At 33.2% G+C, this 23,807-nt stretch overlaps 1 protein-coding gene across 10 annotated transcripts in view; it reads right to left on the bottom strand.

The window, feature by feature from the left end:
* The window catches only part of LRP1B (LDL receptor related protein 1B), a 666,036-nt gene that overhangs the window by 74,609 nt on the left and 567,620 nt on the right, over window positions 1-23,807 (bottom strand). For all 10 annotated transcript variants that reach the window (XR_011098017.1, XM_068687099.1, XM_068687103.1 and 7 more), the window contains 6 exons: window positions 12,589-12,777; window positions 11,682-11,830; window positions 8,608-8,701; window positions 6,920-7,036; window positions 6,632-6,751; window positions 3,986-4,105 (listed from right to left, as the gene is read on the bottom strand). Coding sequence is in view for 9 of the 10 variants with exons in the window: in XM_068687099.1 (XP_068543200.1) it covers window positions 3,986-4,105; window positions 6,632-6,751; window positions 6,920-7,036; window positions 8,608-8,701; window positions 11,682-11,830; window positions 12,589-12,777 (789 nt within the window). In the remaining variant the exon portion in view is untranslated. The remainder of the gene's footprint in view (window positions 1-3,985; window positions 4,106-6,631; window positions 6,752-6,919; window positions 7,037-8,607; window positions 8,702-11,681; window positions 11,831-12,588; window positions 12,778-23,807) is intronic.

The following is a 23,807-nucleotide window of genomic DNA, read 5'->3' as shown; positions in this document are numbered from 1 at the left end:
CACACTGTAAAAAACTCTCATTTGAAATAGGAAATGTGAAATTTAGAAGTGATGAACAGATTATCTTGGAGGGGTTAACAATTGAATCTCAAAAAACACATTGACTTTTCCTTGAATTTTACTATAAGATTGCTCTACAAAAGATCAGATCACAGTAAACTACATTTTTTTAAAAATGTACATAATACATATTTCTCAACAGCTATGTTTGCATGCAATTATTTAAGACTAATTACACACGACAAAACTTTGCATTTTGCTTTGTGTTTTCACCTTTTGTTGTCTTGGACTGAAAGTCTGCTTACACAGAGGAAAAAAAGCACATAATGCTAAACTGAAATTAAATTTCTTCATGCAGTAAATTCTCAATGAGATTTCCTGTTTACAGAATAGGCAAAACCTACTGGGGATGCGTGAACACTCTGAACTACTCCAGCAAGAAGGATTTGCATCTGTGTTTTATTTTTTTATCTCACTGTGATGATATTTCAACAGGAATTTCTTAAATTTCCATTCAGCTATTTCATAACTTCCCAGATCAAACTTCATGTTGCTATTATGACAACTTGATAAATTCTAATAACTGACAGAACAAAAGAGAATTAGCTTAAGTCAACCTGATTTTTCTGCCTCTGAAATAGAAAGGATGATGTCCCAAATTAGAGATATTACATTTGATGCTATGGCCCAAACTGCTGCTTTTTGTAGTTTGATTTAGGTGTGGTTCTGGAACTAGAGATATAGAGCAAAAAAAAAAATATTGAATATCAAAAAGGTGGCGGCAAACAGCGGCATAGCTCCTCACACTCACATATTTGTTAATTAAAGTACTGCCTCTTGCATTTGTTCCCCATTCTCTGCCAACTTCAAGACTATAAACAATTTTCTCAAAACGTACTTCTTATGATGTTTCTCAAGATGACAGAAGTAATTCATAGATAGTTACTGATAGTTCAATCATGACATTTCAAATACTTACACGGGCAAACACTTTTAACTTTTTAGCTTTTAACAATGGCAAAAAACTTTTAACATTATAAAACATAAAAAATGAGAAAAATAAAAACCAGAACTCTTGCATTTGCATCTGTAGCTTTGTAAAAGGTGGTTTCAAATCAGAAACCCATCCTACACATTAAAGTACTTCTAGTAAACTTTATAATCCCACACTACATATCTTCCCCCAAAACGAGTCCTAAAGATTACTCACAGATCACATACTATTTGTTCTTCCACATCGGGCAGACACACAAAGATCTAATGAGTAACACACAGAACACAGAGATAACATCCTTTCTTTTCAGCCACCTGCTAGGTTGAAGACAATGTGCAAGATGTCTTTTCTTATTCTTTATAAAGAATCACCTAGTTCTCAAGAATGCTGAATACATTTTCTGTGACTGCCTCTTTACACTTTTGTAGAAAGACTGGATTTAATTTTATTTTAATATCCTTATGTGTATTCTAAATGTATGAGTACTGATAGAATATTAATCTTTCTTCTTCCTAATTTATCTAAAACAATAATTTAACTCTTTCCTTTACAAAATACTTTTTATATCTGCAAGGCTTTTTTCACTTGAGAAATCTGAAAGCTTTATTATTGCTTTGGGTTGATTCTGGTCTCTTATAGCAGTTTACAGTTGACATGTCTTATGGACCTGATTTCTTGTTTTTCTTTCCTTCTTCACATTAATGAGAGCTCAGGAAAACACTAGGACAATGGAACTAAGATATAACAAAGAGAAATATTTGGGAAAGTTGTGTAGCAATATATAATCTTGCAGAAAGAGCGATTTATTCAGCTCAAAAGAGCTGTATACATTCAGTCTAAAAGCACATTGATACCAATACCAATGAAGTAAAACCAAAATTTTGCTATTAACTGCATTACACTGCAGTTTTGGGGATTCACCATCAGGAAAAACAAACAAACAAAACAAACCACTTATGCTCCTTAGGCTAAAAAGCAAAGTAATATTTAAAAATGAAGGAAGCAGAAAACAAGTCATACTAACATTGACACATTATGCGAATAGAAACCTTAAATACACGTAACATTTAAAGCAGATTATAATCACTTTCCAACACTGAACACAGCTTTCTTCATATTCTAACCCCAAAAGGGCCTTTTACGATGTAAAGGAGTAAAGTTGTGAGTAAGGATTACCATAATTTAATGGCTTCTTTTAATGCAGGCATGAATTAACTTTACCTATTGTTCTTTGAAAAACACCACATGCTCATTAATAAGCATGCATTTCCTAACTACTTTAATTGTCTGAGTTGAAAATGAACCATAGAAGACTAAATACATTCAGAACAATTCTAACAAATTCACTCAATATAGTATCTCCAATAACATATGGTAGTAAACGTTTACTAAGCAATATATACATGACTATGGGGCACTTAAGCAAAGAAGAAATTACCCTTTATGCAAGTTTTGCATTGCAAGCATTTTAAAAATGAACTATAAATGATAACAAGTTAGTATTAGCACCAACATATGCATATCTTTATTACACTCAACTTCTAGCTTCATAATTTAATTTCCCCACAGTTTGTTCATGAAAATAGCCATCTTTAAATACATTAAAAAACAAATAAACAAAAGCACAGACGACCAAATCTTGTTCTAGCTAGTGATATAACAAGATCATTTAAACATATTTCAAGTCCTAAAAATAAAGAAAACTTTAAAATGTGATTAAAGCCATCTTGTTCTTGCATATGTTTACTTTTTAGATGAGTGTGTGTAACAATCACGACTGGCACAGAGACTGTGAGTAGGGATAATTTTTTTCCTTCTGATCCAACGCAAAAAGTAAGGACATTATGTTCAGCTAGCAAATTTAAAATAAAAAGGGAGGGTTTTTTGCACAGAGGTTCTTTCTGTTTTTCTTTCTATTGGCTTTTGCCAATGATGAATCACAGTGACTTAATTATTTTTTCCTGTTCAATATTACTTATTTTTTTTTCCCTTAATTTTCCTTATTTTTTTTCCTGCTCTGCTCTCAAATTTTGTGCTTTGCATATTTTATTATATGAACCTTTTTAAGATTCTTTGTTCCATATCACTTGGGCTTGAATGGGTTACTCAGAAATATGAATCCACAGTTTGGCAGCTGGGAATGCCCTTTGTGAGTGCAGTTCTTGCACTGACATCTATCCTTCATCTTGCCTGTAGATGATCTGCTTTCTCAAACTACCAGATTTAAGTACAAAAATTTTATAAGTATCAGAGGTTCTTGGAGAAGTTCTATGGGGTTGCTGAGTTTGTGAGATCGTGTGATAGGATGTGTGTCTCACTGAAGCACGCTGACAGAAGCAAAAGTTGGTCATGTCAAACTGCAGTCTGCTCTGGATCCTTCTGTCCAGCCAGTCTTAACATCTAATTCTCCACTTAAGAGACCTCTGTCGACAAACATTTAAGTCAACTTCATACTGGTCTTTATTCTGAGTTACATTTCCCAGTATATCTCACAACACTGTGGCTCTTGTTGCATGGAATAAAGTAATTCTTTTATTACAAGATGTTTTTGCTACATTGAGTGTCTTTCTTACAACAAAATAAAGAGGTGATGCAGAAATTATACCGAATAATCTACTCAAACTATACAGTAGATTATAGCAAACTATGAAATTTTTTACTGTTTATTAATCATAAAAACAATAAAGTATGCAGAATAAATTGATAAAAAGTGGATAATTCTTTAAGAAAAATTTAAGAACGTCATTATATTCCAGATGAGATACTATATTGGCTGGAGCTATAAATTAGTATAATAGAAAGTGCACAGTTTAATTATCCAACAAGAATTGTATGAGACAGACAAAGCTATCATACCAGATAGGTACTACCATACATCAAAAGAGGACATGTTAAATGAGATCCTTATATACTTTTGCTACTTTTTTCAACAATGTCAAACTACAGTCATACTCAAAACAGTAATATATTCTAAACCAGTGTCATGCTTACCACAGTTAGCTTCATCTGATCCATCAGCACAATCTGGGTCTTCATCACATACCCACAGTTTAGAAATGCAATGTTTAGTTGTTTTACATTGGAAATGGTCTGGAGAACAACTGTTTTCAGCTTTAAAAAAAAAAAAAAAAAAAAAAAAAGGATTTAAAAATTAAATCAAGAAGTTTAAAGGATTTAAAATTAAATCAAGAAGTTTCTGCTTATATTCCAAACACTTTTTGTACGTAAAGTTAAAAAAAAAAAGAAACTTCTGTAAGAAAACAGTATTCAGGTTTATATTTTTTATAATTTCATCTTCTTTTTTTTTTTTTTTATTACTTTACACACAATAGGAAGATGTACGCAAGAATTTAGAATACAAAAACATCCTTACAATAAAAACATCCTGAGTGTACTCGTGGATTCCTTCTTCTATCTAAGCAGTGAGAACACTGCAACCATCAAGAGCCTTTCACAGAGATTCCTCCTCATGAAAAGTTACTTGCTTTGCTGATTTATTTCTTACAGCATTCAGCTCCACAGACTAAGAGGAAAGTTAAGTTCCTGCCTTAAACCAAGAATCTGCTTTCAAGCCAGCGTGGGTGGAATGCTACTTTAAATTCATGTAGTGAAACATGACTCTACATCAATTTATGCCAGATCTTACTATTTCTTAAACTCATAACTGAGAGTATAAAGACAAGATGAAGGACATATACCTGGACTGGACTGTGAACCAGTTATTTGAGAGCAGATTCATAAGGATTTCTTTAGAGATAAGTATATGTAGAAGAACCTCTAAACTTTCTTAAATTGAACTGAACACAGGTGGAAAACAGCATGTCCTATTCTTTGATAACATTATCCAACATGAATACTTGTCCCACTTTTACCTAGTGAACTCCACAAGATTTTTAACAAACTTTTTTCAACAAACATGTTGAAAAGTAACTTGCTCCTTGGCACCAATGTAATACCACTGATATTGATATAACAAGGAGACATGCTTGTTTCCTTCAAGGGTTTAGCAAAAATAAAAATAAATAAATAAATAAATAAATAAATAAAAGCACATGTGTTTGTTAAAATATAATATCAATATTATAAAAGATAATAACAACTATTACCTGTCTTGCTGTCTTGTGACAGGAACCCAAATCACCTTGAACTTTGAGGCAAACTTAACCCTCCCACAACCCTCACAACTTTGGGTAGTCTCTCCAAAGACACCTGAAGAGTTTTCAGAAGCCATAAACTAGATTTTATTAGAATATAAACTAGCACACTTAGCGTTCTTAAAAGAGAAGCTCATAATGTCTAGGTAAGACAATAGTGTTTTTATTTTATTTTATTTTATTTTATTTTATTTTATTTTATTTTATTTTATTTTATTTTTTAAGTATATAATGAACCCTTCCAGCCCCCTAACTCATGCCTTTGCAGGTGGGTTGATAGCTGATTTTCAGACAATTCAAAAGCTTGCTTTGTATTACAGCAGACTGTCCTATCCCATCCTAGTGGAAAACATTCCAAGGAACTCATTGCTGATCCTGACCCTATTCCTACCACAATCCTTGAGCACGGCTGTGCTGTGGACTCTACTGCTCTGATTTCATTTTGTCAGGTTCACCTCATGGTTTTGAGAACCTTTCACGTAACATGTGCAGATCTTTATAACGAAGAGAGCAATCTCCCTTATCTTTTGCATGTACTTACCTGACTCCACTTAATCTGTTTTTAAAGAAATGTGACATGCAAACCAACATAATAATATTGTTAGATGCCATAGCTCTGCTACATTGTTTGGAAGATGCCATTAAACATGATAATTAACAAAGCCTTTGTATCCTTAGCAACCCTTCCCTTGGAGAAGGACACGTTCTTTCAGAAACGCAACACATGCAAACTTTGAGAAAACTAATTCTGAAAATAGGAATAAGCACTTTAGATCACCTGTAGATCTGAATAATGAACTGAGTGAAGGACAGAGACGTATCTGAAGACAACAACATCATTTTAATTGTAGAATGATCAAAGATACTACCTATTCAGTACATTTCCATTTTAAAACTGAAAATACGTTCTCTATTTGTCTCTGAGAAATATGGAGTGAAACTGAATTTACCAAAAGATGTATAAAAAGATGAGTAAATGGAAAGTTGCATAGATAAATTAATGAAGTCCCTGTAGAAAAGGAAATTGAAAAGGTAGAGAACTATACCAATGAAAAGGGATATAGAAGGAGCTATGGATCTACATAATTTCCAATAAAAGAAGAAAAGTATTTTTCCCTTTAAATGTGTTGCCGCAAGCCACAGCAGATGAAAGCCTCAAGAATATGAGTCATTTGTGAGGTGGTTAAGAGTAAAATGGATATTTCAGCCTAAGTCAGAAACCCAATTAAATGCTTGAAATTAATTTATTTACACACCCCTTTTCTTTGAAATGACTTTTAAAAATGAAGTTAATAAATGACATTTTACTTTGTTCTCTTGTATATAAAGCATTGTACATTAAACAGTCTGGTGCATTAGCTGTTTTCCATGTTCCTCACATTATTTTGCAGAGGACATTAACATTATTTTACATATTTTATTTCAGCTTCTGGGTTAAAATCAGCTACAGTTGTCAGAACAAAATTTTCTAAACATAACTTACGGCAGTCTCTTTCATCTTCTTCATCACCACAGTCATCCTGTCCATTGCATCTCAGATTTATTGGAATACACTTCTGATTCTTTGTGCACTTAAACTGACCTGACAGACACACATGTGTGTCTGGAATTTGAAAGAGTAAAAAATATTAATTTAAAGAGATTAAAAGTTAAAGATTAAAAAATTTAAAGATTCAAAGTTAAAGTAAAAATACAAATAACTTTCTTGATAGCTTGGCATTTATACCAGTTTAGCATGTTTCTGAAGTCTTTAATACATACAGTCACCTACCACAGTTAAGTTCATCAGAATTGTCCCCACAATCATTCTCTCCATCGCAGATAAAAGCTGGAAGAGCACAAAGTCCAGTTCCACACTGAAAACGTCCTGGCTGACATCTGAATTCAGCTGGAGGAAAAAAATGCTTTTTAATACTGTTGGAGGAATAATAAAGTGTCAATAGTGTTGTTCTTTCTCAACAGAGCTATCAAAAGTATTTGTGAACATTGTATTTTACATTCAATGTTCACAATTTTACAGTCAAATATAAATCTAAGTAGATAATAGCAAATAAAATGTATGTGTACTACTGTAAAATAGATTTCAAAGTGTGAGATTTTACATTCACGTAACTGTATTTATAATTTCCAAATGATATGTTTATCATTACAATGCTCTACAGGTTGTTTACTAATAGTTCAACAGAAACTTGCAATTTAGGATATAAATATTTCAATTCAAGTGTGCATTTCAGAAATTTACTATCTAACTCTAATTCCACATCCCATGAGTCTACCACTGCTTTTTCTTATAGCCACTGCCATTTGTGTGAATGAGCAATTATGCACTTCTATAGCACTATTTTCTATAAACAGATTGTAGCTAAAAATGTTAATCTTACGTACGATGACTATATATGTTAAGGTTTGCTTCAAAGGCCTTTGCAGCAGAAAAAGAGAACTAATAGCATTGTAAAAGAAATGGATTAGAGATTTCGGTACACAAAATTCAATGAGCTGTTACTTATCTGGAAGACTCTATAACACATAGCAGAGTTTTTTATGTTTATTAGCTTGAGGAAAGAATACAATAATATTTTGTTTTATGTAGATTAATATAATAGAGTTTTATGTAGATTAATTTAATAATATTAAAGAAGTTAGTGACTGGGACTGAGAACACAGTATCATTAATAGACATTACTCTTCAGGAATCTAGTACACTAGACAGGTACTTTTCTAACAAGTAAACCAGCAGCCAGCTGCCATCACAGCAACCATCCTTTGGGATGCTGAAAGAATCATCTTTATTGACTTTCAGCTGTTCAATGGGAGAGTACTACAGTAATCTACTATTTGGACTATGGGAGGCTATTGAGAAATATCCTGCATCTTTTGTAGTGTGTCAGAGTTACACAGGGTGCATGAAAAATGTTCACTGCATAAAACCATTCAGACTGCTGGTGAAATTCAGCTCACCAACCTTTCCTTTGACAAAGTTTATAAAATTATAAAATGAAAATGTTTATATAAAACATATCATGCAAAATAAACAGAATCTTAGTTGGAGTCACATCGAAAACATTGCTGTTTCAGGAAATCGCACTAAATGATACCTTGAAGCTAAACCAGTATAATTGCAATAAAACATAATCTAATGAAAATTACTATATCACATTTCTATCGCAAAAATAGAACAATTAAATTCAGCAAAAATTTAGATGGAATCGAGTAAAAAGGAAAAATGTGTACTTATAATTTTCCAAAGAGACACTTAGTAGTCATGAGTTAATGAAAATCTTATACAGCCTGACAGATAAGACTTTGTGCCCTTTCTAAATCTGACAGAGACCAAGGAAAACAAAACAGTTCTGCAAACAAAAGCTTTCAAAGAAAATCCTCTTCCTAACATTTATAAAACATTATATTTGATTTGGACTCTACTGACAAAACTGAGTTCCAAATGTAGAATGCACTTACGGCATTCCTTGGGCTCATCAGAGCCATCTCCACAGTCGTCAACAGTGTCACATTTCCACCAGAATGGAATACATTTGTCAGTTTTGCATCGGAACTGTAAAAGGAGAGAAAGAATATGTTTTTTTTTTTTTTTTTTTTTTTTTTTTACAGGAACAGCATAAGAAATCAGATTCATTTGATTAAATCATTGTTCCACTGATAACTTCTGGTTGTTGATTTTATAAAACCTAATTTAAAAAAAAATATGTTTTTGGAGATGTATTGCACTGAGACTTCATCTGACAGAAGTCACTGAGGTTTCAATGACATTGCTACACTCGTAGCTCCACTGATAAAAAGCAATCACTGCATTTTGCTGCATTCCATGACTTGATCCTTTAAGATCTTATTCAGAACAACCACAAAAACAACACTGTATCTTTGTTTTCACTAGAAGAAAAACACAAACATAATAAAGGGTAGAAATGATTTGATGCAATCTTCGAGGGCTTATCCTAAAATCAGAGTTTTTTATGTTAGGGAGAAAAATCTGAATAGACTATCCACACCTTTCAACAAACATTGTGTTTCCTACTTGGTGTCTCTATGAGCACAGAAGAAAAGGAAACCAGCAAACTTAGAAGTGCAAAACATTTCATTTTCTGTGACAGCATACATATATTTTTTTAATTTCTTCATGTTTTAAAAAATATTAATTACTCAATAAAACTGTTTAAGAGGTATTTAAAACTAGGTACATTAGTTCATGTTTAATTTGTCTGCCAAGGCAGTTCATGGTTTCATTGCCATTTATACATTGAGCAACATAATTCCCATACCACACTGACAGACATGATATACAATTGGTTGTATAGAAAAACCAAATTGCTGTATTTTATCCTTCGGTGCATATTGTTGTATACCACTATCAACCTCTACTGGACAAATATATCAGCTCCAGATTTTGTTTCTGTCTAATCCTGTATTTTTAGAGAGTACTTATCTGGATAGCCATACTCTAGGAGGTTATTTAGGAATGGGTGTAAGGCTGTTAATCCGTTCTACAAAGGTATGCATAGCAGGGTAGTTCAGCAGAAGGCCTCCTGGTGTAGGAAACCAACAGAAACTCAGACAACTCTCATTCTTACTAGTTTCTATTTGCTAGCTTGGCCTTCTTACTGCCTCATTGTTTTAAAGTACCAGCCATACTGCTCACCACAAGGCACCTCAAGCCATTACTGACAACATAAATTTAATTCCAGGAAACGGGTACTAAATTTAATTGCAGGAAACTTAGATATTTTTCCACTCTGCATGGAAATACTTATGATCCCTTCTAAATCTGGGATCTAATCACTTAGTTAAACTGGGGGTCAGAGTCATGTAGGTGTGTGTGGAATTACCTTAAATGGCCTTCTAAAGTCTGATGTATCTTGTAGTGAATAAGTTCTTACATCAGATTAGCCATCAAAAGACATCTGAATGTCTGTCTGTGTGTAAAACGAGTGAGTGTATCAGCCATCCAACTGCTTCAGAAATGGCTAACAGTAGATGTGTTTTCATGAGTGATTACATCATCAGAATAGCTATAATTTTACAACAAAATCTGAAAGTCTTTACTGAGCAAAGTATATTTTTGCCACAGAGCTCTGCATCTGATGCCATCAGGCTGACAAATTATCAGAGTAAACAGATTTCAGAGTTAGAAGAAAATGACTAATAACCAACATCAACTTGTAGTTGTATTTCTGCAAGCAACTCCTCCAATATAACCCCTCTCTCCCTCCTAAGGAATGCAGAAGTGATAAAATATTACTTTTGGAGGATCCAAGATACAACACTATCCTTCAAATCAGATTATGAATTAATAATTTAGAAAGGAGCCACTCGATCAACTGTTAGCATGTAAGTAAAATTAAAACAAACAAACAAAACACAAAATAGAAAGTGCCTTTTTACTTTAATAAAATTAATTTGAGAAGGTGAATATATGTGGAAAAAAGATTAGGTAAAATAATCTTTATTTTCTTTTATTCTTTCTTTTTGCTCACCACTTAATGGGAAGTGACAGACAGACAATCTAAACATAAAAGATGCAGTGAACAAAATAAAACCACAGAAAGCACTGCATTATGGTAACAGAGGAAGACAGTGGGAAGGAATCTTAACAATATTACTTAAATTAACTTGTACATCATTATAAAATGATTAAAGTAAATTGAAGATGACCACTGGTCCTTCAAAAGGAAGAGTAAAACCCTTTCCTTATTGAATATGGACAAAATGCATCATGATGTGTAATGTTGTAAAGTCATTAGCATACATATAACCAAACTCAACTACTAGAAAAATTAAAGCTTTTAAAGGCCATATGTACTATTACAATCAACCAAACTAATTGAGTAGAACGGTCCAAAGCCTTTTATCAAACTGGTTCTCTTGTGAGAAATAAATCATTATGTTCCAGTTAATCTAACTTAAATCTTAAGAAAATGAATTTATTTCAAGTCATAGGGAATCCATCTCCCATAAATAATTCAATGTTTTAATTGATGCAATTTTTAAGTAATTGTGCATTTTACCATTTTTATCTACCTAACTGGACAGCTCAGTCCCATCCTTTTCTTATATCTTGTATTTGTGTAAAGTTTGTTCATGAATGAATACCCTCAAACCATTTTGTAATTTTATCATTCATGTTTTTTATACATATATATATATATATATATATATATATATATATATATATATATATATGTATGTATATGTATATATATATTTCAAAGCAATGTTTATGGGTTTAGTACCTGTATTTGCTCTAATGACTGGAAGAAACATCCACATTTGACAAGGAGCAAGCTCTGTGCTCTCCAGAAAACAAAAACAAAACAAACAAAAAAACAAAAGCATTTGAAAGTAAATCTATTTTCAACTAATCTTGAAGATTAAGCACTTTAAATGCACCCATGAGTTTCCTAGTCTTCAGGTGTTTTGACTGCTGCTTCCATATTTCATAGACATCAACCCTTGTTATTTAAAATGAGGTGAAAACACAGTAAAATGCAATTCTTCTCTACATACTTCTCTACACTTACCTGACTGGCAGTGCAGTTCGATAAACATGTCTTGTTATCTGCAGCAAGGTAAAAGTTAGTGGGACAGGCACAAGTATGCATCTTGTCAGGGGCCAGAAGGCATAAATGACTGCAACCACCATTGTTTAGTGTGCACAGATGTTTAGACACTGTGGACAGAATAGGAAAGGTGTATCAGAGACTATTATTTCAGTTTACTTCAGAGTACCTGCTTTATAGAAGAAAAATGTATTACACACTTCAATTTTAAAAAGGAATGGTTCATATCAAAATCCTTTTCCTTTCGCCTTTAAACTATTCTTTTTTGTATGCAATAATTAGTTATTACTAAGGATATACATTCAATAAACAAAAACATGATAAAAAGAAAAAAAAAATAGATAATGAGATAAAAAATTAGCTTATCTAGATCAAGTACCAAATTGTATTTAGGCAGAATTCAAAACATAGACAACAGGAGACAAAACACAATCATAATATCTATATTTTCTGTCATTTTCTCAGTACAACAGGTTTCTAAACAACAGTATCATTCTGCATTATTAACACTCTCCCACTTTTGCAATAATAACACTAAATATATTCATAACATAATGCTCTGATCTTGGTAACTGTTAGCTTGGACTCTAATGTAATTTAACCATCCTGTACTTCCAGTCATTAACTATAAAGCTATTTCATCACTGAACAAGACCTATCGCATTCATTTAATACCAGATATACTAACAACATTAATCACAGATCTATATTTTAAAAACTACTGAAACTTGAAAATTTCTAAAATTCAAAATAAAACAGAAATAAAAAATAAATCATTGCAGCTAAATAATTTTCAATTAATTCAGCAACTGGCTGCTTACTAAGTGAAACACATGTACGTGCTGCATGGAAAACATAGAATAATTACCATCAGGTTGTCTATAAGAATGATACACCTGGATGTCTGTTATGGTGTGCCAGGAATTAATCAGTGACAGCCTGTTTAATCCAGAGGTTTTGTGGGCACGGCTGAGTGATTTGGTTTTCCCGTCTGTCCAGTAGATGTAGTCTTCAAACAATGTTAGCGCAATCACCCCTGGAATATCTTGATTAGGGACTGTAAGAAGAGATGCTAAGATTAATGTTCACTCTTGGAAGACTGCCAGCTAAAATATTCCATACTGAATGGGTTGACAGATACAACTGCTATATAATGTCTTGAGAATAATTATCATGACAATATGTCAAGCCTAAAGGGTTCTTTATTACCAGTTACGAGAAAGATGGATGAGGTATGTGAGCTCTGCTTGCTTGGAATTAGTTGGCCCAATCAATGTTAAAGAAATGAAAGAATTCCAGTCAACAAAAATCACCTCCGGATTCTAAACCAATTACATGTTAAGTTGTAAAGTCGTACGTAACATAATTATAACTTAACCTATTTTTTTTTTTACAGAAGACCAGTATTCATTTGCTGTCTTAGGAGAATAAAAGTTATTAGAAAATACCCAAAATACAAAGCAAACATCCCCAGATGCATTTAATTTAACACAATTTAAGGCAATTATTATTATTTCATTTTGGCAAAATATGCTGACAAGTGAGACAGGGAGAAAAAAAAAACAATTTATTAAACATCACAGTAAGAGGGCATACTGTTTATTCCTAGCATAACCAACCATACAGAAAAAAAAATAAATAAAAAATATACAAAGTAATAATACCCCATTGTTATAATATCACAAGATTATAAGTCAACATCACTTAAAAAGATGAAAGAACAAAAGGAAGAAAAAAAGCTTTGGAGTGTTCTTTATCCTACTGTATACTTGGACTATTTGTTCTTGGTAAACATAAAAAAAAGGTAGAATTCAGCTTATTTATAAACTGTATGTAACTGTAATCATAAATGTCACAGGAAACATCTAACCATAATGTTCAATTTGTGTATTATAGTCTTTTATCACCAAGTCATTCTATTACTGATAGAGCTAAAAAGGCAAATTAGAGAAGCTGAGTCTGTTATTTTAAGCAACACATTCTTAACACATTTACCTTGTTTTCTTAGATGAATATAGCTTCATCTTTCTACATGGAATGTGCTTAAGTTTGGTGAATCCTAAATTTCCACTGGAACATTTTATAGTTTACTGACAACTGATGACCAATACTTGAATAAGAACTTAGCAAATGTACTTTTGTGTACAACAGTCTTTCCTATATAGTGAACACCAACATAAAGTCTGTTGACTTTTGGTCCTGAAAACCTTGCTTTTTAGACTTGAAATTATTTTCCTTTCTTGTATGTTTACACATTCCATAACCATCATACTGAAACAATGATACTCTTACAAGGAGCTTCATAACATTTCTGTGAAATCAGTCAAATTGCATTCATATAAAAATATCTCAGTTTTGGCATGTATTACATACACAGCATTGAAATGGTTCTCTATATAGTACAGTGTCCCCAAGAAAAGCTCTTATTATTTCCCTTATTAGTAAAATCACATTATGAAAAGGGTGTCTACAAAATGGAAGTGAGTCACTCTCCATGTCGATTGTTGCTATCCCATTTCTCTTAGCAAGGAAGGAAAGAATTCTTGAAGAATCATTATTTTCTGCTTTACCACCAAAGTAACAAGACAAGTAAAAGAAAGCAAAAACACAGAAACTATAAGCACAGGTATTTCCATCATACTGTTTATTTTCCTCAGGCTGACATTTGCTAACCAGTGGACTGATCAAAATATATTGCAAGAAAAACATCCAAGACTCAGGAAAACTCCAAGAGGTACAGTAGGGTTTGTCTGCCTACTGGAAAACCTATAAGCATTATTATCAAATTGTACCAGCTACTTGCACGTTAATTTTGCCCTGACTCTGCTCTGGTGTGAACTAAGTAATTCACTATGTGGGGAAAATAGGGGAAGGCTAGACAACAATACACAGCCTCACCCTAGATGTAGTACAGTGTGTGGGAGAATCTCCAGTACTGAAAACATTGGAGTTTTCACATAACCTTAACACATAACCCTACATCTAGGCACAACAGAGACTAAGCAGTCAAATGCTATTTTCTTTTTAAATGTTCTTTCACTTAACAAAATTTTTTTTTCCACTTAAGGTTTTCCTTGAATCTTGAGAGATTCTTCAAGCTTTGCACACACCTTTAATAATGCTGAGTTCAGCTTAGTACTGTTCCAGAAAAGGCATGCATCACTAATTTTAAATAAAAAAGTGAATGATCTATAAAATGCTGTAGCATAATTATTAATTGGGAATACTAATTGCCATATCCTACTCTTACAGACAGATTACTGTAATTAATTAAGGAAGCATAGAATTTACACATTCATGTCAGTTGGAATAAGGAAATTACAATTCTGAAATATGAATTAATCAAAATCTGTGTACACACATGCTATATGGAAGAAACATCTTTCGGTTTTTCAAATTTTATGTATGTTTTTATTCAATATTTATTTATTCAATGTTTATTTATTCATTAGCATTTGCTATTGAAAGTTTCTTATAGCCTCTGCATCATATGGTTCTGTCACTGAAGAAAAAAAAACAAAAGACAAGCAGAAAACTTAGGTTCATCTGCAAAACTGCAGAAAATTCCCCACTGATCTTAAAGGATAGTTTCTAATGAGAAATGCAGACCAGACTGACAGAAGAAGCTGGAAGGAACTGCAGAAAGAGAAGCTGCTACTTGTAAAACCCTGGACTGTAAAACCCTGAAGCTATTCACAAAGCCATTTATCTTGCTTTTACTTGAGTTCTGAAAACATATATTTTCATATAAATTATGACCCTTTCTGTTACTTTTGACATCAAATTAAAGACGTCAAAGATATCACTGCAGGCTTTCTAAATAAATAAATAAATAAATAAATGTTGTTGCCTTTGTCTGTATTCTCTTATTCTGATCACAGTTAGGATTAAAATCAGAACAAATGGGCATGTAAAAGCCTTAATGCACATAAAGAGGATTTAATTGAGACAATTATCTTGATGTGGTCTTCTATAATACTCCCCAGTAATGAAAAATACCTGTAGCATTCATCTTGTCTTTGACCATCCAGTAATTATACATAAACATCATATACTGAGTACAGATATATAAGCAAATGCTTACTTTCCTTTCTATGTATATTTGTGGGTTGTCATAATGACACACAATCCATTCAGAAATCCGAGTACACAATTCATCTTAGCTTCAATGGATTATGCATACATCAGAATCCAGATGAAACTTCATATGCATGATCTAAAAAATATTCAGGAGAATAACATACTGTTTCAATTCTCTTATCATGCCTTATTAATAGGGAAGCTAAGTAAAATGTGTAGCGTAAGATGCTAACTACGACAGTTAGAGCACTGCACTTCAGAAAACAACTGACTGATGCAAGTAGATTTTTCCTTGACCTTTTTCTAAAGATAATTCTGCAAGCACCATGTTTAGAAACTTGTCTTCCATAAAATACCTTAAGATCAAAACCAGAATAGACAATAGAATGTAGCAGGTATTATATAATCTATTTATATTCTTTAAAAGAAGCATGACGCAGTGTATCTTTCTAAAAAATGGATTTTGCACAGAGGTCAAAAGATGAAACTGTCAGGGACTTAATCACTCTCATGTTAGGGTTGTATTTTGCTGCTGTTATTTCTGACAGAATTACTGAATACTCCAGAATAACTGATCATGAAATAAGAATGGATGCTGCATCCAACCAACAATGAAGGCATGTGAGTCTCTTGAGAGTAGTTCAGTTTAAATATTTGACATGAGGGTGAGAAACTGAAGCCCCCACAAAACAAAGCACCCTTTTTTCACCAATGCTGCTGATGAGTACACATTCATATCAGCCACTTATTGTGGAAACCTTCTCTTTGAGAAGAACTGCTTTTCCAACTGAGTATAGAATTGAGCTCATATATTTTAATGAAAGAACTTAGAAATAATTCTGTATGGAGATGGACTCACAAGTTCACTCCTGAGCTCAGCCACACCTGCATGTAGGAGGCGTACAGGACAGCAGGACCATTCCATGGGAACCATGTGGCCAAGCCATGCTGAACCCTAAAGCTGTGAAAGGACTGATGGCATGATGGTTCCAACTGCTGAGCAGGAAGTCATCCTAGCCAAATACTGATCTAAAGAAAATAATGAAATAGTACTATAAACAACTCACTTGGTCTGAGAATTTTTTAACCCCTGAGTAACTTCATAGTTTTAATGGGCTTCTCTGTTAAAGTCAAGATTTCATGAAGTGATGTTCAACAGAAATTGGATCAAAGTCATCATTTGCATCATTTATGACTCTAAAAGACCTAAGTTTTGTGACTATGAAGCTTGGAGAAGTTACAAAAATAAAAGATAATAATAATATAAAAAACACAGGGAAGCAATGAAAGGACTATTTTATTTAACATAATATGTCAACGTGTTAAATAAAATAGTACAATAAAATAAATGTAGATAAATATATATATAAATAAAGTAAAATACATACAAAGTAAATACAGTATCAATGGATGGAATTATATCATATAAATTTTATTCCAAGCTGATCGTAAAAAGCAATGTATTTTTTTTTCAGTTGGTACATCTGTAAAGACTGAGGAAATGTTTTATTAAAAAAAAGGCACACACACAAAAAAACAAAACAAAACAAAACACAGATATTTAATGGCAGTTAATTCTGATTTCTTTCACTGCTTGAGGCATAGTACTATCATAGTTCTCTCATATCCCAAGACAGGGGGGTTGGAACTAGGTGATCCTTAAAGTCCCTTCAAAACCAAACCGTCCTATGATTCCACAGCCGAATATTACTTTGCTTCATTCCTTCATTGTTTGATATATTATAAATAATGGAACATCAGAACTGTTGACACCTAGTAAATAGGTTATAAAATCTAGTTTGTATTAATTGTGAATGACAATAAAATGTGATATAATTTTAATGTCGTTTTTTTTTGATGCAACAGTAAAATAGTCCTTCATGTTTGTTCTTTGCCTTTGGGGACATCAGCATTCCAAGTTTTCCAAAATCTGAGGCAGTGACAACTGCTGATTTGTCATAAATGTATGTAGTTGAAGAAACACGCATTGTCTTTTTTTGTTCTTTTACTTCCAGAGAACTTCAGTTACATTACTGTTCTACCTCTTCATAAATGGCATACATTATTTACATGTTGCAATACTAATTACAAGTCTCAGAGCATACATTACAGAGTGAACCAAACTTTTAAACAAGAGAGCAAGACTAATTGCCCTCCTTTCTTTAGCAAGCACTGTGAAGATAGACTACTTTCTGCATAATCAGAGTAAAACCAGGTCAGAGTCATAACAGGTAAGTACTTATACCTTCCCTGCATCTCCTATTTTAGAACATTTAATCAAGATGTCTACTTGTCAGCCCATCAGTATGGAAGTAATACACTCTGTTATGCACAACTTTAACAGCTATGAGGGACAAAAAATGCAGAATGCAAAATCACCACTCTAAGCCATTTGGGAGGAAAACTGCAAATGAAATTTGTTCTTGATTCTTTTTCCTACCACAGCCTTGCTCCATATTACCAATGGCTGATTCCCTTGCAATACCTTCCTTTTCTAACAGGACTTCTGCTGCTCTTCTCTATTAGGATTTGATCTTATACAGAAATAATGAATTCTCTTGTAGTGGAAGAAACTGCTTATCTCAGGTAGTGCTTAACCGAATAGGGAAAAAAAAGAAAAAACAAACAAAACAAACAAACAAACAAATATGAGAAATTTGATGAGAAGTGAAGCCAGTAAATAGAAGGAACGCACAAGCCTATCAGAAAGCTGGAGGAAACTGGAAGAAGAAGCAGGAAATCTGGACAGATAAATAAATCTAAACATCTTAAGATACCAATGTATCTGTGGCATTAAGGCTGACTATTAGGTATGACTTACAATGATACCATGAGCAGAGATTAATAAATTTTCAAAAATATGCTTATAAAATCAGTTGATCAAATATAGGACTGAAATATTGTACTGTCCAACTTTAAAATGTTTTATTGCTTTTTTTTTTATTTCGATGTGAGCAGTTATTTACATGCCACTGCCACCCTTTAGCTGTAAAGTACAGAGTAGTATGCTATCACAATGCTTAAATCATTCTCAAATACATGCTAGTCACAATTAGAGCAGAAAGATACATAATGTGCTAATTAATTTCAGTTTTCAGATTTATAGAGACCACTTATGTGCCTACCACTCTTAACACCTGGAGACCCACGTATTGCTGCAGTTTCAATATTCATCCCCACTCTGCCTCTCAAGCTGTTCCTTCCACCACCTTTGCTTCCCCCATGCTCCTGCCCAGATTCTCCCCTGCTGTCATCTAACTTTGAGTACATAAACTGCTAAGCCCCTTTTGTTTATCTCATTTATCTTCTACCACATGTAAATGAGCTATTCAACATTCTTCACCTTTCTTCATTGAGAACAGATGGCTACCTCCCCCTTTTGATCGCTTTGATATCAACAAGGAGAGACACCATGACTTAAGAAAAACATAAGAAAAACTGAGTTTTATGTTCTCTGTTCTATGTTCTTGCTTTCTGACAGCAATAACTGCATGGAAATTAATGCCAATCCCTTAAAATTGGTGATGCAGTATATCCAGCACATATGGAAACTTCACTGACTTCACCAGTAAATGTCCACTAAGATTTTAATGAGTATGTAGAAAAAATATTTTCAGAGGCTTATAATATAATGAATTTTTGGCGTATTATCACAGGAACAACAGAAGATATAGAAACCAACCCACTGGCAATCTTCATAACCTGGGCTCCATAAACTGGAGACTGGAACCTCAGAGTAATATAACTGTGTGAAGTAACTTTAATGTAGGAGAACCTGTATATTCTTCCTGAATATTATCCTTTGAAAGAGATAGAACACAATACAATACAATACTCAGATTTAGGAAGACATATGAATTGGAGATTTTTACCTGAACAATTATGAAAACTGTGACTTATTATGAGTTTGTGCTAACAACAGATGCAGCTAACACCAGATGTGGTTATAATAAGCAATTCCATAGATGCCACAAAAGCTGGAAGAAAATTTTTCCAATATCAGAACTACAGTTTATCTGCTGTTAAAGTTTCTTTCCACACTTTTCTAATTTTTCATCTATTTAAACTGCAGTTTAAATCTGAAATGAATTGAATTCTGTAGTGTTAGGACAATTCCATAAACAAATGGATTTACTCTGCTGTAATATTCAGGTGGCAGAGTTTAGACTTAGACACAAATGTTCTATTTCTACCTACAAAGCCCCCGAAATTAGTAATTCTTGAAATTACAGAGACTAAAATTAAAAGGAAAAAAAAAAAAAGTTAGCATCTCCCAAAGCTTTTTACTTAATACCATAAAACTTGCACATATTTAGACACAATATTATACAATATTAGACACAATAAAGTTTGTAAACACTCAGGTAGAAACCAGTTCTGAAGACAAGGATTTTTCAATTTAAGATAATATAGAAAAGTTTCTGTCTGATAACTATATTACAGCTAACAAAGTAATTTCCAAATACACAGTTCATTTAAAGGCTTAGGACATTTTCATTGCCTCATGTCCCCTGTAAGATGAAGCAATGAAGTGCTTTAAAAACTTTTGTTTTTAGAGTGTGAAACATCAAAAAATTTGGCATGGTTAAATTCTAATCTTAGCTCAGAGCAGTTTCTGTACTTCCTAAACTGGACTATCAGGTTCCATTTTTGTATTTTCAAATTCTCATCGTCAAAGAGTGAAATGGGAAAATGGTAGGTACTCTGAAGGATAGGAGGAAGGATTGCTTGTGTGAGGCAATCTGATAGCTAGGGAACTGCAAAGCTTGCATGTCCTCTGGGCAATGGGAACCAAAAGCAGCTGTTAAGTCTGACAAATTCTTATTTTTATTTTTTTTTTTTAAGCTCACAGAAGTATACCAGCTTAGTGCTTAGCCAGATTAGTGCCTCAATGCTTGCTTAATCATTTACTGTGCATAACATTTGTGAATGCTGCAGTGCTAAATTGGCTAAGCTCTAAAGACAGTTTACATAATCACACATTAAACTTCAAATAGATAAGCAAGGTCATTGCTACCCCTAGCGCCAAGAAGAGTTCCCAAGTAGGGTAAGATTTCTGGCCTAGTTAGCATGTTTTCGAAGTTCTTACTAGGACTCTTGACAGTTATAAAAGCGCCCTGTTCTGTTGAAATGCTGAGGAATTTTACAAGAGGAAAGCAGCAGATGTTCTCTTTTCCTGAAAAGTTTTTAAGACTCATAAGAAAGAAATAAAAATACTTGTTGCAAAAAATGTTACCATTATGATCTACATTTCCAAACTACACATAAACTGCAGCTGCATGCAAAAACAATCATTAGTTTAACAGACACGGTGTCAAAAATTAGCCACAAATTGTTCAATTTCTGTAAGTTTCTTGCACAGACTTTGCAGTTTTCTGTGTTCTATCTCATACAAAAAGTATCTCTTTATGATATATATTCAGATCTATCCATTCTAATTTGAGACTTATTTGGTGGATATTGTGAGGTCTTTCTGTCATTTTCTGATAATTTCCATACCAGGTCATTTAAGATTCAAAAAACATATTTTCAGAAAAAACTCAGAGCAAACTAGCTCTATCCTCAAAGGTCAGAGAAGCAGGTAAAAAAAAAAAAAACATAGCTTATGCTACTTAGCTCACAACAACTAGCACTTCAGATTGCATTGCTCACATGATTGCCATTCAGACTTTATCTGCTGCATGAGTATGTATTTTATGCTCATCATATCTGTGCCTTTATCCTTCTTCTGAAGGATATGAAAATACGAAGGATAGAGTAAGCTCAAGCATCCATTAGTTAACTTTGACAATAAAAAGTGTCTCAGAACGACAGAAGAAAAATAGACCATGAAATCCATGTGAACAATGCATCTTCAAGAAATACAGTTATCACAAGCTATGAAACAGATCTTTCTTATTTAAGTGCTCATTGACAGAGATTGCAGTTTCTTGTATCAACAAGCTAGAAGCGATCATTAAGTTTTGTTTCCTCTAAACCTCAACCACTGAACTTCCTCAGGTTTCCCTTATTAAGGCAATTCATTTGTAATGGTTAAAAGTTATTTTCCAGAAATGTTTCTTGTCTTGTGTTGAAACATGAAGACATGAAAAATTGATTTGGAAGTTTGTTCTAAGAGAAGCAGGAAAAATATTCTGATTAAATACAAATTGATCATTATGAATTAGCTCTATAAAAATCTCAAAGCACCTTTTAAAACATCTACAGGCATGTTTGATCTACTTCAGATGCCAAGGATTCTATCGCTTCTTTGTTAAATACATAGAAAATTTTGTACCACTTGGTTTGATAATTGTATTTTGCAAGAAACACCTGATAACAGAAAGTGACAAACAGTATTAGCTAATGAAAAAATCTTTCGCCCACATAATTTAAATACTTCAGGATCTTCCTCTCAAAGCTAAAGTTTCTTCTTGCTTGAATCTCTTACATGTCATCTGTAAGAACCATGTCCTTAAAAGTATTGTAACAGGTTTACATAAAGTCACAGCCACTTATGGAGTTTGCCTCAGACATTTAACTGCTACCAAATTTTTATGAATTTTCATTCCAAAATCATCATAGTAAAAACTTACAGGCCTAACAGCCTACAGAATGTCCAGTAATGCTTGATTCCTAACACTTTCACTGTAATACTTAGGGGGTCAGACATGCTCCTTAAGAAGTCATGAATAGATTCAGCTGTCTGAAACTGGTGGCAGTGTTGTTAGGCAATAGACACCAAAGACAGTGAAACTGGAATTTTGCAGGTCTCTTCTCGACTGTACCAGTATGTACCATTTTCTGAGACAGAAAAATTCCAAAACTTTCAGATTGAAAGAGAAAACTGAAAAAAGATTTAACCACTGCATTTAGGTGTGGACTAAGAAAGAAACATTTCCACCATTTCCTTTTTTTGTTTGAAAGATCCAGAAAGAAGAGTAAGAGGATAATTGTATGAAAACTAAATAGCAGGATAGCAGAATGAGGAATAATGTGAAGAAGAGCATGAAGCCTTACTTAACCTGTCAGAAAAACAGACTGTCAGCAGGAATTCAGCCTGCAGACAGGATATATCTGAGCTACTACTGCTTTGGTGAGCAGGTTAGGACCATTAAACTGTCCTGTGCTCACTACAAAAAACATGGAAGTTAATTCTGAGATTAATGGGAGTGGTTACAGCTCTCATAGCTATTGCTGTAGTCTCCCCAGTTCAGCATTTCAAAAACTGTTCATTATCTATTTATAACTTATTCTTCTTGAACACAAGACCTAGAAAACATTTTTTTTTTCTATTTTTCTTTTCAGAACAAAACTCCAATCTGGAAATAAAGTACTCATTTCATGAGCTCTGGTTTAGAGAAATCCTAGAGGCACTCAGTATGAGATAAAAGCCCCAAAAAGCCCAAATACACAAGTTTTACCAGGATAACAGCAATTCTGAAGTTTGGGTAAAGCTTGTGGAAGGAAGCTCAAGTTAACATTGTTTTGTCTTAGCAGAAAAAAAAATAACCAAAACCAAAAACAATTTCATATATTTGAATTAAAGTGTAAGATTATACCATAATTATACCATTCGGAATATGAGAAGTACTCATCATAGTGTAAAGCTTTTTTTTTTAAATACTTTATAGATAAAAGACTAGCATTCTAATTATCTGCTAGGTGAGAAGCAGAACACAGGGATAAAAATTAGTTAATTACATAAGTATTTCAAAAGTTATTATTTTATCCATCTACCAAGAAAGCCCCAAATTACATTTGTAATACTATTCTGCTTACTGACTCATGCTGAGCAGACTAATGGGCTTTCCAGACTTTCTCAGGCTGCTTTTAGCCGCATTGTAACACATGGCACACAGGACATACTCCTTCCACTTTTAACAGCCAAGTTTCTCTGGCTTTATAACGTGGTCAAGTATATACTACAGCACAGAATTGACAGGGCAGCCTTTGATTGCTGAGTCTGTTCCCTAGAGTTTCTGTTTTCATTTGACATTTTTTCCATGGGCAAGTTTAAAATGTGGA

This window comes from Anas acuta, chromosome 6 (genome assembly GCF_963932015.1).
Source record: "Anas acuta chromosome 6, bAnaAcu1.1, whole genome shotgun sequence".
Lineage (NCBI taxonomy): Eukaryota > Metazoa > Chordata > Aves > Anseriformes > Anatidae > Anas > Anas acuta.
The sequence above is the reverse complement of the archived record's forward strand: the minus strand, read 5'-3'. Positions and strand labels throughout refer to the sequence as shown.